At 68.1% G+C, this 14,227-nt stretch overlaps 1 protein-coding gene across 2 annotated transcripts; it reads left to right on the top strand.

The window, feature by feature from the left end:
- The first annotated feature begins 303 nt into the window (after positions 1–303).
- On the top strand, positions 304–14,066 carry ARHGAP27 (Rho GTPase activating protein 27). Of its 2 annotated transcripts, XM_075443441.1 has the most exons (16): positions 304–512; positions 738–1,492; positions 5,386–5,814; positions 7,207–7,422; positions 7,643–7,753; positions 7,857–7,924; positions 8,030–8,117; positions 9,984–10,088; positions 10,458–10,556; positions 10,643–10,733; positions 11,490–11,603; positions 11,876–11,974; positions 12,243–12,320; positions 12,477–12,611; positions 13,227–13,332; positions 13,414–14,066. In XM_075443441.1, exons 2-16 carry the CDS (start codon positions 758–760, stop codon positions 13,589–13,591), a joined length of 2,652 nt encoding a protein of 883 aa, XP_075299556.1. In that variant the 5' UTR covers positions 304–512; positions 738–757; the 3' UTR covers positions 13,592–14,066. The 2 variants fall into 2 exon arrangements, with proteins under 2 accessions (XP_075299556.1, XP_075299557.1); XM_075443442.1 differs by lacking the exons at positions 304–512; positions 738–1,492 and adding an exon at positions 3,198–3,281.
- Positions 14,067–14,227: the final 161 nt, after the last annotated feature.

The raw sequence follows: 14,227 nt of genomic DNA, 5'->3' as shown, positions 1-14,227 counted from the left end.
CGCTGTTCTTTTCCCCGCCACCCCGCTCCTGGTGCCGGGAGGGTTTGGGGTGCACCCACCAGCACGGGGACCCCCAGTGAGACTCCCTGGGAGCGGAGGCAGAAGCCAGGGCAGGGCAGCTCCCAGGGGACCCCCCTAATGGGGGTCCCATCCCCCTGCCCGGGGAGGCCATGGCGGATCCGGCAGCGGCGCAGATCCCGGCTCAGCCGCGGGGCAGGGCCCTTCCTGCCGCAGGAACCTCCCGAGGAGCCGTTTCCTCAGCCGGGCGGCAGCGGGTCCCCTCCGCCATCGCCCCGGCCCCCCGCCCCGAGGGGAGGAAGCAGGCTGGGCCCCCACCACCCCTTTCCCCTGGCCGGGGGGCCGGGCACCCAACACCGGCGTGGAGCCCAGCCCCGTCTTTCGGTGAGGCGCTGGCAGGAAACCGGGGCGAGTCTAGACCAGCCCAGCGCGGGCACGAGCGAGAGCGGCTGCGCGCCCCACGGCCTCCGCCTGCGCCCCGACACCGGCTGGAGGTGAGCTCTGCGGGCTCGGGGGCTTCGGGGGCTCGGGGACTTGGGGCTCAGTGGCTCGGGGGGCTCAAGGGTGGTGGTGGTGACGCCAGGGCTGTTTCGGGCGGGTTTGGGTGGTCTGGGGAACACCCATGCGGGCTCGGCAGGGACCCCCAGCTCGGCTCCCCCGTGCCCCCCAAGAGGGGCTGGGACCTGCCGCCAGCCCCTTCCCCGTCCCATCTCCCGCAGGCGGAGGCAGCGGGGTGGCCATGGAGGCGGCCGCGCCGGCGGAGGAGGCATTGGTGCTGGTGGAGTACGGCTTCGAGTACCGAGCCAAGGACGGGACCTTGGTCTCCATCAAGCCCAACGAGCGCTACGTCCTGCTGAAGCGGACCAACCACCACTGGTGGCACGTCCGGAGGAGCGGGGACACCCGGCCCTTCTACATCCCTGCCCAGTACGTGAAGGAGCTGCCCCCCATCGTCACCCCGGCCCCGCTCGACCCCCCGCCGCCGGAGCACGCCGAGGCGGACCCGGCCACGCTCGCCCCGCAGCAGCTCCCGGCCTACGAGTACCGGTTCATCGGTGCCACCGCGGCGGAGGAGCCGGCCGGACGATGCTCGGAGACCCGGAGGGACACGGAGACCTGGAGGGACACGGAGACCCAGAGGGACTCGGTGCCCAGGAGGGACTCGGGGACCCGGAGGGACTCGGTGCCCAGGAGGGACTCGGGGACCTGGAGGGACTCGCCACCAGCACTCAGCTCTTTCTGGCCCCCCCCGGGGCTGAGCCCCCACCCTGCCGAGCCCGTTCGCCCGTCGCACTCCCTGGATGACCTGGCACGGGTGAAGCCGGCCCCGCGCGGTGCCGCCGCCATGGGGCCCCGCGGGGACCCCCCGGGACACGCTCGCCCACTCGGCAAGAGCCGCTCCGAGACCCTCTGCGGCCCCGGCAGGGACAGGGACGCGGCCAGGAGGTGGCCAGGGTCCGGCCACGGGGTTCAGGTACGGTGACATCCCCGGTGACCCCCCCAAAGGCAGCGCCGGGAGGGGTTGGGAGGGGGGGCAGGATGCCTGGGTGCTCTGACTGATTCAATGTTCCCCCCCCATCACGACCCCCAGTCCCCCGGCACAGGGTGGGGTGGCACCCATGGGCTCCAGCACTGCTGGTGCCGCCGGGACCCCCTGCACCCCCCCTGCGCAGACCCCATGGGGCAATCCTGTGGGCCAACCCCCCCCAGACAGATTTGCCAGCAATTACCACCGGGGGGGGAGGGTGAATGACCCCCCAACCGGGCACCCACTCCATGCTCAGCCCCCCCTGCGCCGTGCCTCAGTTTCCCCACCCTCAGGGGCCCCCCTGGGTTCTCCCAGCCCCCCCCCCCTCTACCCCCGCAGCAGCGTCCCACCGGGCGCAGACCCCAGCGATGGCCCGGAGGGTCTCGGTGCCACCCGGGGGGGCTCGGTGCCACCTGGGGTCCCTCGGGGGGGTCCCGCGCCCCGTCCCGGCGGCGTTTCGGGGTGAAAGGAGGCAGAGAGGGGTTAACAGGGAAGCGCGGCAGCTCCTCCCCGCCGGGCGGGTGTCTCACCTGGGCGCAGCACCCGCTGCCGGAGGTGGGTGCTGGGTGCACCCCGGCTAAGGCGGGACCCCCCCCGCCGCCCCAAAAACCGCGCTCGCCCCATGTCAGTAAGTAGCGAGGGGCCCTTCCCGGCCCCCTTCCCCCGGGGGTCCTCACTGCACCCCTCTAGTTGGGGGGCACCCAAGGGTGGGGGGTGCCCCCCAGCCTCCCCGCCGCCAGCGACACTGCTGGGGCGCAGCGGGGCGAGAGGGTGATGGCGGGGTGGGGGGTCCCGTGTCCTTGTCCCCCTCCCAGCACTTCGGGGTAACCCCGGGCACCCGCAGCACCCCGAACCCTGGCCCCCCCCCCATCTGAGGGGTCTCGAGGGGCGGCGCTGCGTGGGGGGATGTTTCCCTGGAGGAAAGGGGGTCGGGGGGGGGGGTGTTACACCCCATTTTACCCCCTGTGACCCCGGCCGTGCCGGATGGACCCCCAGTGCTCTTTGCACCCCCAAAGCCACTGATCCCCCACCCCCCAGGGAGAGACCCAGCGTGGTCCCCAACCCCGGTGCCGTTGCCGGAGCTTTCCCTTCCCCTGCCCGAACCCAGCGGCACCGAACGCAGCGGCACCGAACGCAGCGGCACCGAACCCAACCGGCGTCGGCAACGGCGCGGCCGCGGCAGCCTCGGCCCAGCCGCCATCTGCATCCATGGCCTGGGCTGCCGGACGGGGCGATGCCGGCGCTGGGGGGCTGCATCCCCCCGGCTCGTCCCCGTGCCGGTGCCCAATGGGATAACCAAAATGTTGGGGGGCACTGGGGGAGGTTTTCCCAGTTAGACCCGGCTGCATCCCAGCACAGCGTCGTCCCGGCGCGATTCCCGCTCGCTCGGCCTTGGCTGTGCCGGAGCGGGTGGCGGGTGGTGGGTGATGGGTGGTGGGTGGCGGGTGGCGGGGTGACGGGTGGCGGGGTGACGACAACCCCAAAAAAAGCCAATTCCGCCCCGAGGCCGAGCGCCGGGCTCGCAGGCGTCTCTTCCGCTCCCCGAACCCCAGCAGGAAGCGCGGCCGGCGCGGGGCCCGGCGCAGGGTGCCATCGGCGTCACCGCAGCCGCCCGCTGCCCCCACCAGCTGCCCCCCCCACCACCCCAGGGTGCCCCCCCAAGATGGGTGACCGGGCATCGGGCTCTGTGCAGCGGTCCCGCAGCCGGGTGTCGCGGCTGCTGCGCTTGGGGAAGGTAGGCAGCACCCATGGGTGCACCCAGCCGGGGTGGGGGTGGGGTGGGGGGGTCACAGCCCCCCTCCAAGCTCCCTCCCGAGCTCTCCCCGGGTGTTCACGCTGTGGACGTGGCCCTGGGGGCCAAGATACCCGTCCAGAAGCAGCGAGGGGCACCCAGCCCACCCTGGGGGGGGAGAAACCCCCCCGGGATGCACCCATGGGAGGGAGGGAGGTGCTGGGGGGGTCCATGCTGGCAGTCCCCCATCGTCACCCCCCATGTCCCTCATCCCCAGGACGATGGCGGCCTCGTCACCCCCCATGTCCCTCGTCCCCAGGACGATGGCGGCCGCTCACCCGGGGTTTCCATCTGCGCTGGCCACAGCGTGGGGGTCGTGGGGTGCCGGCAGGGGGGTGCCGGGGTGTCCCTGGGGACGCTCAAACGCTGTCCCCCCACCCTGGGTTGACGGGCAGGGCCACTGCACCCACTGTCCCCCCCACCCCGGGGTGACGGGCAGGGCCGGCGTTGGGAAACTTTGTCCCCGCGGCCGTTGGTGGGAGGCTCCGGGGCTGTAAAACTGGGGAGATCAAAGGGTGCCGGGAGGGGGGATCCCCGCCGGCCACCACCCACCCGCAGCCGCCTGCTCCCAGGGACGCGGACCCCCCACCCCAGCTGCCCCGCCGGGGTGCTGGGGGCCTTGTCTGGGGACATGGGGTGGGGCTGTGGGTCCAAGCACCCCGCACTGCACGCTGGCGGGGTCAGGGTGGGGGGGCTGGGGGTGCTGGGGGGTGGGTGCAGGTGATCGGGGTTCTGGCAGCGTGAGGGCAGGGGCTGGGGGTGCAGGGAGAGGTCCTGGGGTGCTGGCGTGTGGGTGCGAGCGCTGAGGACAATGGTTGGGGGGCAAATGGTGTGGGTGCTGATGAGGGGGGTGAGGTGCTGAGGGTGCTGATGCCAAGGGGGTGGGTGCAGGTGAACAGGGTGCGAGTGCTGGGGTCAATGCCCCAGGTGCAGATCCTGGGGGTGCAGGTGCTGGGGGTGATGTGGGTGCTGAAAATGTGGGTGCAAGTGCTGGGGTGCTGATGCCAATGTTTGGGGTGCAGGTGTTTGGGGTGCAGATGCTGTGGGTGCTGACAACGTGGGTGCAGACGCTGTGGGTGCGAGTGCTGGGGTGCTGATGCCGATGTTTGGGGTGCAGGTGATGTGGGTGCGAGTGCCGGGGTGCTGACTCCCCGGGTACAGATCCTGGGGGTGCAGGTTCTTGGGGTGCAGATGCTGTGGGTGCTGACAACGTGAGTGCAAGTGCCGGGGTGCTGATGCTGATGCCCTGGGTGCAGATCTTGGGGGTGCAGGTGCTTGGGGGGCAGATGCTGTGGGTGCTGACAACGTGGGTGCGGATGCTGTGTGTGCGAGTGCCGGGGTGCTGATGCCGCGGGTGCAGATCCTGGGGGTGCAGGTTCTTGGGGTGCAGACGCTGTGGGTGCGAGTGCCTGGGTGCTGATGCCGATGCCCTGGGTGCAGATCTTGGGGGTGCAGGTGCTCGGGGGGCAGATGCTGTGGGTGCTGACAACGTGGGTGCAGACTCTGTGGGTGCGAGTGCCGGGGTGCTGATGCCGCGGGTGCAGCTCCCGGGGGTGCAGGTTCTTGGGGTGCAGACTCTGTGGGTGCGAGTGCCGGGGTGCTGATGCCGCGGGTGCAGCTCCCGGGGGTGCAGGTTCTTGGGGTGCAGACTCTGTGGGTGCGAGTGCCGGGGTGCTGATGCCGCGGGTGCAGCTCCCGGGGGTGCAGGCGCGGCGGGTGCGGGGGGTACCGGTGACGTGGGTGCCGACGCTGGGCACCGCGATGCCCCAAGCCCAAGCTCGCTCCGTGTGCTCAGGTCAGACTCCCACCCCCGGTGCCGTGGGTGCTGTGGGTGCCGTGGGTGCCCCCTCCACCACGCAGCCATCGACGCCCCACGCGAGGGGCTATCTAGGGGCAGCGCCCACTGGGTGCCCGGGCAGGGGGGACGCAGCCGGGGCAGGGCAGGAGCCGGCTCCTCGGCCCCATCACCCAGCTGCCTTGGCGGGGACATCATCCCCACACCCATCGCCAACCACAGCACCCAAGTGACCCAGCGTGTCCCCCCCAGGAGCGCAAGGAGCCGGAGGAGCCACCCGCCCCCATCTACCTCAACCTCCAGGAGCTGCGGGAAGAAGCCGCGGCCGCCGGCTCGGCCTCGGAGGAAGCCGGCAGCTCCGTGTCGGACTGGGAGACCCACAGGGACAGGGACAGTGGACAGTTGTTTTATTATAACCCGGTGACGGGCGAGACCACGTGGGATTGTCCCTTTGGGGAGGCTGAAGACGGAGTGAGTCCCGCCGGCTCTCCCGCCTCCTCGCTCGCCCACAGCCCGGAGTTCTCCGAGTGGGAGCAGTACGTGGACGGAGCCAGCGGACAGGCTTTTTTCTATAATTCGGTAACAGGTGAGACGTCGTGGGACCCCCCCAACATGGGAGACGGAGGCGGCTCCCAGGATAGGTACCCGGGGGCGACGGCCTACGGCGCCATGGAGCAGAGGGTGAGCCCCCACCGAGGCGCGGGGATGGGGCTGGAGACGTGGATGGGGTGGAGATGAGATGGAGGAGGAGGTGGAGATGAAGGTGGAAATGAGGATGGGGATGGAGATGGAGATGAGGATGGGGAAGGAGATGATGAAGATGGAGCCAGAGATGAGATGGAGATGGAGATGGAGATGAGGGTGACAACGGAGATGAGGATGAGGATGGGGATGGAGACAGGGATGGGGATGGAGATGGAGACAGGTGGAGATGAGGATGGAAATGAGATGGAAAAGGAGATGGAGATAAGGATGGAGATGGAGGTGGAGATGGAGATGGAGAAGGAGATGGAGATGGAGATGGAGATGGAGATGGAGATGGAGATGGGGAAGGAGACAGCAATGGGGATGAAAATGGAGACAGACGGGGGTGGAGATGTAGATGGAGACAGATGGGGATGAGGATGGGAATGGAGATTAGGATGCAGATGGAGACAGGGATGGGGATGGAAATGGAGATGGAGACAGGTGGAGATGAGGATGGAGATGAGATGGAAAAGGAGATGGAGATGGAGATGAGATGGAGATGGAGATAAGTGTGAGACGAGATGAGGATGAGAATGGAGACGAGGATGGGGAAGGAGACAGGAAGGGGGATGGAAATGGAGACAGAGACGGGGGTGGAGATGGAGATGGAGACAGATGGAGATGAGGGTGGGAATGGAGATTAGGATGCGGATGGACACAAGGACGGAGATGGAAATGGAGATAGAGATGGAGATGGAGACAGGGATGGGGGTGGAGATGGACACGGATGGAGACGAGATGGAAAAGGAGATGAAGATGAGGATGGGGAGGGAGATGATGAAAATGGAGATAAGGATGGAGACAGAGATGAGATGGAGATGAGGGTGAGAATGGAGATAAGGATGGGGATGGAGACAGGGATGAGGATGGAAATGGAGATGGAGACAGATGGGGATGAGGGTGGGAATGGAGATTAGGTTGCAGATGGAGATAGGGATGGCGATGGAAAAGGAGATGGAGATGAGGATGGGGAGGGAGATGATGAAAATGGAGATAAGGATGGAGACGGAGATGAGATGGAGACAGAGATGGAGATGGATATGAGGGTGAGAATGGAGATTAGGATGAGGATGGAGATAGGGACGGCGATGGAAGTGGAGATGGAGATGAAGATGGAGACAGGGATGGGGGTAGAAGTGGAGACAGATGGAGATGGAGATGAGGATGGGGATGGGGGTGGGAATGGAGAAGAGGATGGCAGTGGAGACAGGGGTAGAGAAGAGATGCAGATGCAGATGGACACAGCCCCCACCTGGGCTGGCCACGGCTTGGGGACACAGATGCTATTGGTGAGGCACCAGATCTTGACCTGGCTCTTCTCTCCAGCCACCCACTCCAGAAATGGACTATCCCAACCTGTCTCCAGATGAGCTGGAGCGCTATCCCGAGGAGGACTACTCGCCCATGGGCTCCTACGATCAGGGGGCCGCTCTCTCTCTGTCCCCGAGACGCCCCGAGGAGCTGGGCTCGCCCCCGGGCTGGTACAGGCACAGCCACCCCGAGGGAGCCGTCTTCTACCCCGAGAACTTCACCTCCGACACGGTACGGGGACGGGATGGGGACGGGATGGGGGTAGGTGGGGACAAAGATGGGGACAGGGATGGGGACAAGGGCTGGGGACAGAGATGGGTGCGGGGGACGAGCATCCTCACAGGGCCACGGGAGCGGCGGGCAGGGCTCTGGGGCACAGCGGGTGCGGACCCCGGCACCCACCCAGCCCGGGCACTCAGGCATCACCCCCCCTCCCTCCGTCCCTCCCCAGGTGCCGATGGGTGCCCACCACGAGCGGGCCAGCAGCAGCTCCAGCCAGGAGAGCGGGCTCTTCGCCTGGCACAGCACCACACCGCCGGCGCTGGGGACCAGGGAGGAGAAGGTGAGCACCCTGCGGAGGGGCAGCGGTCCCTTCCCCACCCCGGCACCGGGGAGGGCAGGGGCAAACCTGATCCCCCCCCCACCCCCAACGCTTCCCCTTCCAGTTTAAAAGCCTCGAGAAAGCCGGGGTGCTCAACCGGACCAAGACGGTGGACAGAGGGAAGCGGCTCCGGTAAGCGCGTCCCGGTGTCCCCTGCAGCAGGAGAAGGGAGCTCGGGGGGCCGGAGGGGCCGGGGGCTGCGCTGTCCCCCCGCGTGACTCCCCCTCTGCTCCCCAGGAAGAACTGGAGCTCCTCCTGGACCGTGCTGGAGGGGGGGGTCCTCACCTTCTTCAAGGACTCCAAGCACTCGGCTGCCGGCGCTTTGGTAAGAGCCCCAACAGTCCCGGTGGGACAGCACCCATGGGACGGGGCCAGCACCCATGGGACAAGGCCAGCACCCACAGGATGGGGCCAGCACCCATGGGACGGGGCCAGCACCCATGGGACAAGGCCAGCACCCACAGGATGGGACCAGCACCCATGGGACGGGGCCAGCACCCATGGGATGGGGCCAGCACCCACAGGATGGGACCAGCACTCATGGGAAGGGGCCAGCACCCGTGAAAGAGGGTTAGCACCCATGGGACAAGGCCAGCACCCGCAGGATGGGGCCAGCACCCGTGGGACTAAGCCAACACCTGCAAGATGGGGCCAGCACCCATGGAATAGGATCAGCACCCATGGGACAAGGCCAGCACCCGCAGGATGGGGCCAGCACCCGTGGGACTAAGCCAACACCTGCAAGATGGGGCCAGCACCCATGGAATAGGATCAGCACCCATGGGACAAGGCCAGCACCCATGAGTCAGGGCCAGCAACCACAAAATGGGGCCAGCACCCATGAGATGGGGCCAGCACCCATGAGATGGGGCCAGCACCCGTGAGATGGGGTCAGCACTCGTGCAACAGAGCCAGGACCCATGGGATGAGGCCAGCACCCATGGGACTAAACCAGCACATGCAAGATGGGGCAAGCACCCATGTGGAACAGGGTCAGCACCCATGGGGCAAGGCCAGCACCCATGAGTCAGGGCCAGCAACCACAGAATGGGGCTAGCACCCATGAGATAGGGTCAGCACCCATGGGATAGGGTCAGCACCCACAGGATGGGGCCAGCACCCATGGGATGGGAACAGGACCTGCAAGATGGGTCCAGGACCCATGGAATAGTGTTAGCGCCCATGGGATGGGGACAGTACCTATGGAATAGGGTCAGCACCCGTACAACAAGGGCCATGGGACAGAGCCAGGACCCGCAGGATGAGGCCAGCACTCTTGGGGTGGGGCCAGCACCCACGGGATGAGCCCAGCACCCGTGAGACAGAGCCAAGACCCATGTGATAAGGCCATCACCCATGGGACAGAGCCAAGACCCATGGGATGAGCCCAGCACCCATGAGATGGGGCCAGCAGCCGCTGAATGGGCCCAGCACCCCCAGGACAGACCCAGCCCCCCAGCACCCAGCCCCCCCAGGTACCCAGCCCCCCCAGACACCCAGTCCCCCAGCACCCCCAGGACACACCCAGCCCCCCAGCACCCAGCCCCCCAGCACCCAGCCCCCCCAGCACCCAGCCCCCCCAGCACCCTGCTCCCGGATGCAGAAGCTGCCGTGGGTCTTGCAACACCCTGCGGTGAGGGCAGCGGGGGAAGGAGGGGGGACGGCCCCGCACCGTCGGGGTGGGGGGGACGCGGTGCTGGCCCCACTGCTGGGGTGGGGGTGCAGGGCTCTGTCCGGGGGGGACCCTGCTGGAAAAGCCCTTTGGAAGGACGTGGAGGGGCTGGATGGAGGGGGAGCGTGGCCGAGGCGCCCTGAAACTCAGCTGATGGGCTGCTCCTCTGAGCACCCCGAGGGACTGTCCCCTCCCTGGGGACAGCCACCCCGACCCCTGCGGTGCTGGCACCCAGAGCCACCCCAAAGCTGCAGACCCCCGGGGTCGGCAGGCAGGGCTGGGGGTGTCCCACAGGGTGACAGTGGCTGGAGGGCCCGGCTGTCCCCAAGCTGGTGGCCACCATTGGCAGCAGTACCGTGTCGTGGTCCCGCCGAGAGACCCCGGAGAGGACCAAGGTGTCCCCCATGGCCACTCCTGCCTTTCTGGAGGAGCAAAGCCCCCAGCCCCCGGGGCAGAGCAGGACCCTGCTGTCCCCATCCCCCCCGGGCGGGTGTCACCCTCGTCCCCTCGCCCCCGCAGCGGCACCCCAGCACCCTGACCACCCCCGAGCACACCGTGGAGCTGCGTGGGGCCACCCTCTCCTGGGCCAGCAAGGACAAGTCCAGCAAGAAGCACGTGCTGGAGGTGAGCCAGGTGACAGCGGGGGGATGTCAGTCACCCCTCGGGGCCCGCGCGTGGCGACGGGGCCGTGGCGATGCCATCCCGCCAGCGAAGGGCTGTGCCGGGGTTGGTGGCAGTGGGGACATGGGGGGACATCTCCGGGCGTGGAGACGTCACCGAGGGCTGTCCCAGCTCCCGGAGGGGTTTCTCCACTTGGGCTTTGTGCGGGGAGGAGGGTTCCACGCACCCCAGCCGGCGGCAAAATGGCAGCGGCTGGGGTCATCGGTGTAACGAGCTGGGCGCCGTTCTCAGCCCTCACCCGGCCCCCAGCGCCGGGCGGTGACGGCCGGGCAGCCCCTCGCCCTGCCCTGACCCTGCCCACCGCCCCGGCAGCTGAGGACGCGGGACGGCTCCGAGTTCCTCGTCCAGCACGACTCGGAGCAGATCATGGCCGCCTGGCAGAGGGCCATCGCCGACAGCATCCGCAGGCCGGTGAGCAGGCGCCCGCCGCCCCCCGCCCCACCGTGCCCCCCCCCACGGATGGGCACCGGGGGGGTCTCACGCCACCCCTTCCCCAGGGCACCGACCTCCCCGGGGAGGAGGATGCCGAGAGCGGGGCTGAATTCGGCTCCCGGGAGAAGCTGGGGAGCAGCGAGGAGAGGAGGGCAGGTGAGCTGGGGCACCCCGGCACAGGGCCGGGCACCGGCAGAGCCACCCACCGGGCAGGGTGGGGTGGCCATGGCGGGGTCCCCAGCTCCCCGTGGCAGGGGGAGAGGGACAGGATGGGATGGGATGGGATGGGATGGGATGAGATGGGAGGGGATGGGATGGGATGTGATGGGATGGGAGGGGATGGGATGGGATGGGATGGGATGGGATGGGATGAGATGGGAGGGGATGGGATGGGATGTGATGGGATGGGATGTGATGGGATGGGAGGGGATGGGATGGGATGTGATGGGATGGGAGGGGATGGGATGGGGATGGCGATGGCGATGGCGATGGGGATGGCGATGGCGATGGCGATGGGGATGAGATGGGGTGGGATGGGGTGGGATTGGGATGGGAATGGGGTGGGAAGGGGATGGGAGGGGAGGGGATGGGAGGGGATGGGAGGGGAGGGGATGGGAGGGGAGGGGAGGGGATGGGATGGGGATGAGAATGAGATGGGATGGGATGGATGAGATGGGATGGGGATGGGGATGGGATGGGATGGGATTGGGATGGGGATGGGGATGGCGATGGGGATGGCGATGGGGATAGCGATGGGGATGGGATGGGATTGGGATGGGAATAGGATGGGCATGGGGTGGCACGGGAGGGGATGGGATGGGATGGGATGGGGATGGGATGGGACAGGGACAAAGATGCTGGGAGCACCCCGGTCCCTTGGGATGACGGTGATCCGTGCCCTGTTCCCACCAGCGATGGGCAGCGCCGGCGGCGAGAGCGACGCCAGCAAAGTCCGGAACAAACTCCGCAAGTTCCTGCAGAGGCGGCCGACGCTGCAGTCCCTGCGCGAGAGGGGCTACATCAAGGGTGGGTGCCGGGACGGGGCTGAGCCCCCTCGGGGTGTCCCCGGGGCTGGGGACAGGTGGGGACAGCCGGGGATGGAGCTGGGACAGGGAGTTGGGGGACCAAACCCAACCCCAACCCGACGTCGTGGTGATGGGCTCGGGCACCTCCCATCACCTCCAGCCACCCCCTGCGGGATCGGGCCCTCCCGCGATGTCCCCAGCCCTGTCCCCCGCCCCCGGGCATCCTTTCGGCGTCCCCCCCGCCGCGCTCAAGCCCCCGCCGGTTGTTTCCAGATCAGGTTTTCGGGTGCTCCCTGCAAGCGCTGTGCGAGCGGGAGCGGGGGACGGTGCCGCGCTTCGTCCTGCAGTGCATCCAGACCGTGGAGGGCAGAGGTACGGCCGCGGGGCTCGGCTTGGGGACAGCCCGGGGGGCCCCGCCACCGGCACAGCGCCCGGCAACGCCGCAGCTCAACGGTTGGGTTTCCCGTGGGCATCGGCACGGCCGGACCGGTCGCTGTCACCGCGTGCCACCAGGCTGGGGGCTTCTCCCCGGGGACGGGGGGTGCCCGGAGCTCCGTCGGCGGGGGCTGGGGTCCCATCCCAGTACGGGCTGTGTTTAACTGGGAGGTTTTTTTTCCCTGTCTCCACCATCCTCTGCCAGGCCTGGACATCGACGGGCTGTACCGGGTCAGCGGCAACCTGGCCACCATCCAGAAACTGCGCTACAAAGTGGAGCACGGTAAGGTCACCCACGGTGACGGCGGGGGCCAAGCGGGCTACAGCCCCCTCCAAGGGCAGGGGGCCAGGGCTGCGCCCGGGGTGGGGGGCAGGACGGGGACCCTGGTCCACCCGCGGGGCTCGGGGACCTGCCTGAGGTGCTGCCCTGGCCCCGCAGACGAGCACCTGGACCTGGATGACGGGCGCTGGGAGGACATCCACGTCATCACCGGAGCGCTGAAGCTCTTCTTCCGGGAGCTGCCGGAGCCGCTCGTCCCCTTCAGCCACTTCGACAAGTTCATCGCCGCCATCAGTGAGGCCTGGGGACAGGGACGGGGACGGGGATGGGGACAGGGACTGGGACTGGATGGGATGGGATGGGATGGGATGGGATGGGATGGGATGGGATGGGATGGGATGGGATGGGATGGGGACAAGGATGAGGATGGGGACAGGATAAAGATGGGGATGGAAATGGAATGGGATGGAGATGGGGAAGGGGAGAGGGACAGGATGGGATGGGGATGGGATGGGGATAGGATGGGATGGGGATGGGGACAAAGATGCAGATGGGAACAGGTTGGGATGGGGATGGGAATGGGCTGGGGTCAGAGGTGGGGATGGGGACAGGGATGAGGGTGGGCACAGGGACAGGGATGGGGACATGGATGGGATGGGATGGGATGGGATGGGATGGGATGGGATGGGATGGGATGGGATGGGATGGGATGGAGATGGAGATAGGGACAGGATGGGATGGGAATGGGAATGGGATGGGCTGGGGTCAGAGATGGGGATGGGGAGAGGGATGGGGATGGGATGGGACGGAGACGAAGATGGGGATGGGGACAGGGATGGGGATGGGGACAGGGACGGGTGCTTGAGCTGCTGGAGCCAGCACCCCACTGTGCCATCCGTACCTCCGCAGAGATGCAGGATCCGACCCGGCGGGGCCGGTGCATCCGTGACCTGGTGTTCTCCCTCCCACCCGCCCACCACGACACCATGAAGGTCCTCTTCCGCCACCTCTGCAGGTGACAGCCATCTCCCTCTCCCCCAACCCAGCCACCCGGGTTTGGGGCCACGCTGGGTGACGCGGTCCCTCGTCCCCGCAGGGTGATCGAGTACAAGGAGGAGAACCGCATGTCGGTGCAGAGCGTCGCCATCGTCTTCGGCCCCACGCTGCTGCGGCCGGCCAGCGAGGAGGGGAACATGGCCATGCACATGGTCTTCCAGAACCAGGTGGTGGAACACCTCCTCAACCAGTATGGCTACATCTTCCCCGATGGCTAAACCCCCCCGGGGACAGGCGCGGGGACCAGCCCTGCAGCGGGGGACATGAAGGAGCAGCGTCTCAGGGGAAGGACTCGGCCACGTGTCACCTCGGACCGCGGGTGGTGGCAATCGTGGGCTCGATGAAGGGCAGCGCGGTGACCTGGCTCGCTCGGGAAGCGGCTTGAGGGACACCCCTTGAGGGACACCCCGAGCACCCCGTCCTCCTGGGAGCCAGATCGGCAGGGGTTGCACCCAGGGGGTGCGTGGGGCTCGGGGGGGTCCCCACCAGTCAGGAGGGGACGATGGACCCCTGCAGTCCCCGGCTCACCAGTGGCACAGACCTGGGATCAGAGGACGGACGTGGCCGGCCGGGCAGTGCCCACGGGGACGATGCCACCGGCGGGGCGGGCAGGGAGAGGCCGGGCAGCGCCATGGCCGAGCCGGCGTCCGGCACGAGCCCGCCGCCGTGTTCCCGAATAAAGAGCCCGTTCAGCCGCGAGGACCAGGCGATGGTGGCAGGGCGTGGGGACATCCCCGGGGACACCTTGGTGGCCCTCGGGGACAAGACGTGCCCTTGGTGCCCCGTGAGGATGAGGGGACCTCGGCATCCCCAGCGGGGTGGAACTGCAGGCCACCACAGCCACCGTGTCCCCT

The sequence above is a fragment of the Opisthocomus hoazin genome, chromosome 26 (genome assembly GCF_030867145.1).
Source record: "Opisthocomus hoazin isolate bOpiHoa1 chromosome 26, bOpiHoa1.hap1, whole genome shotgun sequence".
In the NCBI taxonomy this organism is placed as follows: domain Eukaryota; kingdom Metazoa; phylum Chordata; class Aves; order Opisthocomiformes; family Opisthocomidae; genus Opisthocomus; species Opisthocomus hoazin.
The sequence above is the reverse complement of the archived record's forward strand: the minus strand, read 5'-3'. Positions and strand labels throughout refer to the sequence as shown.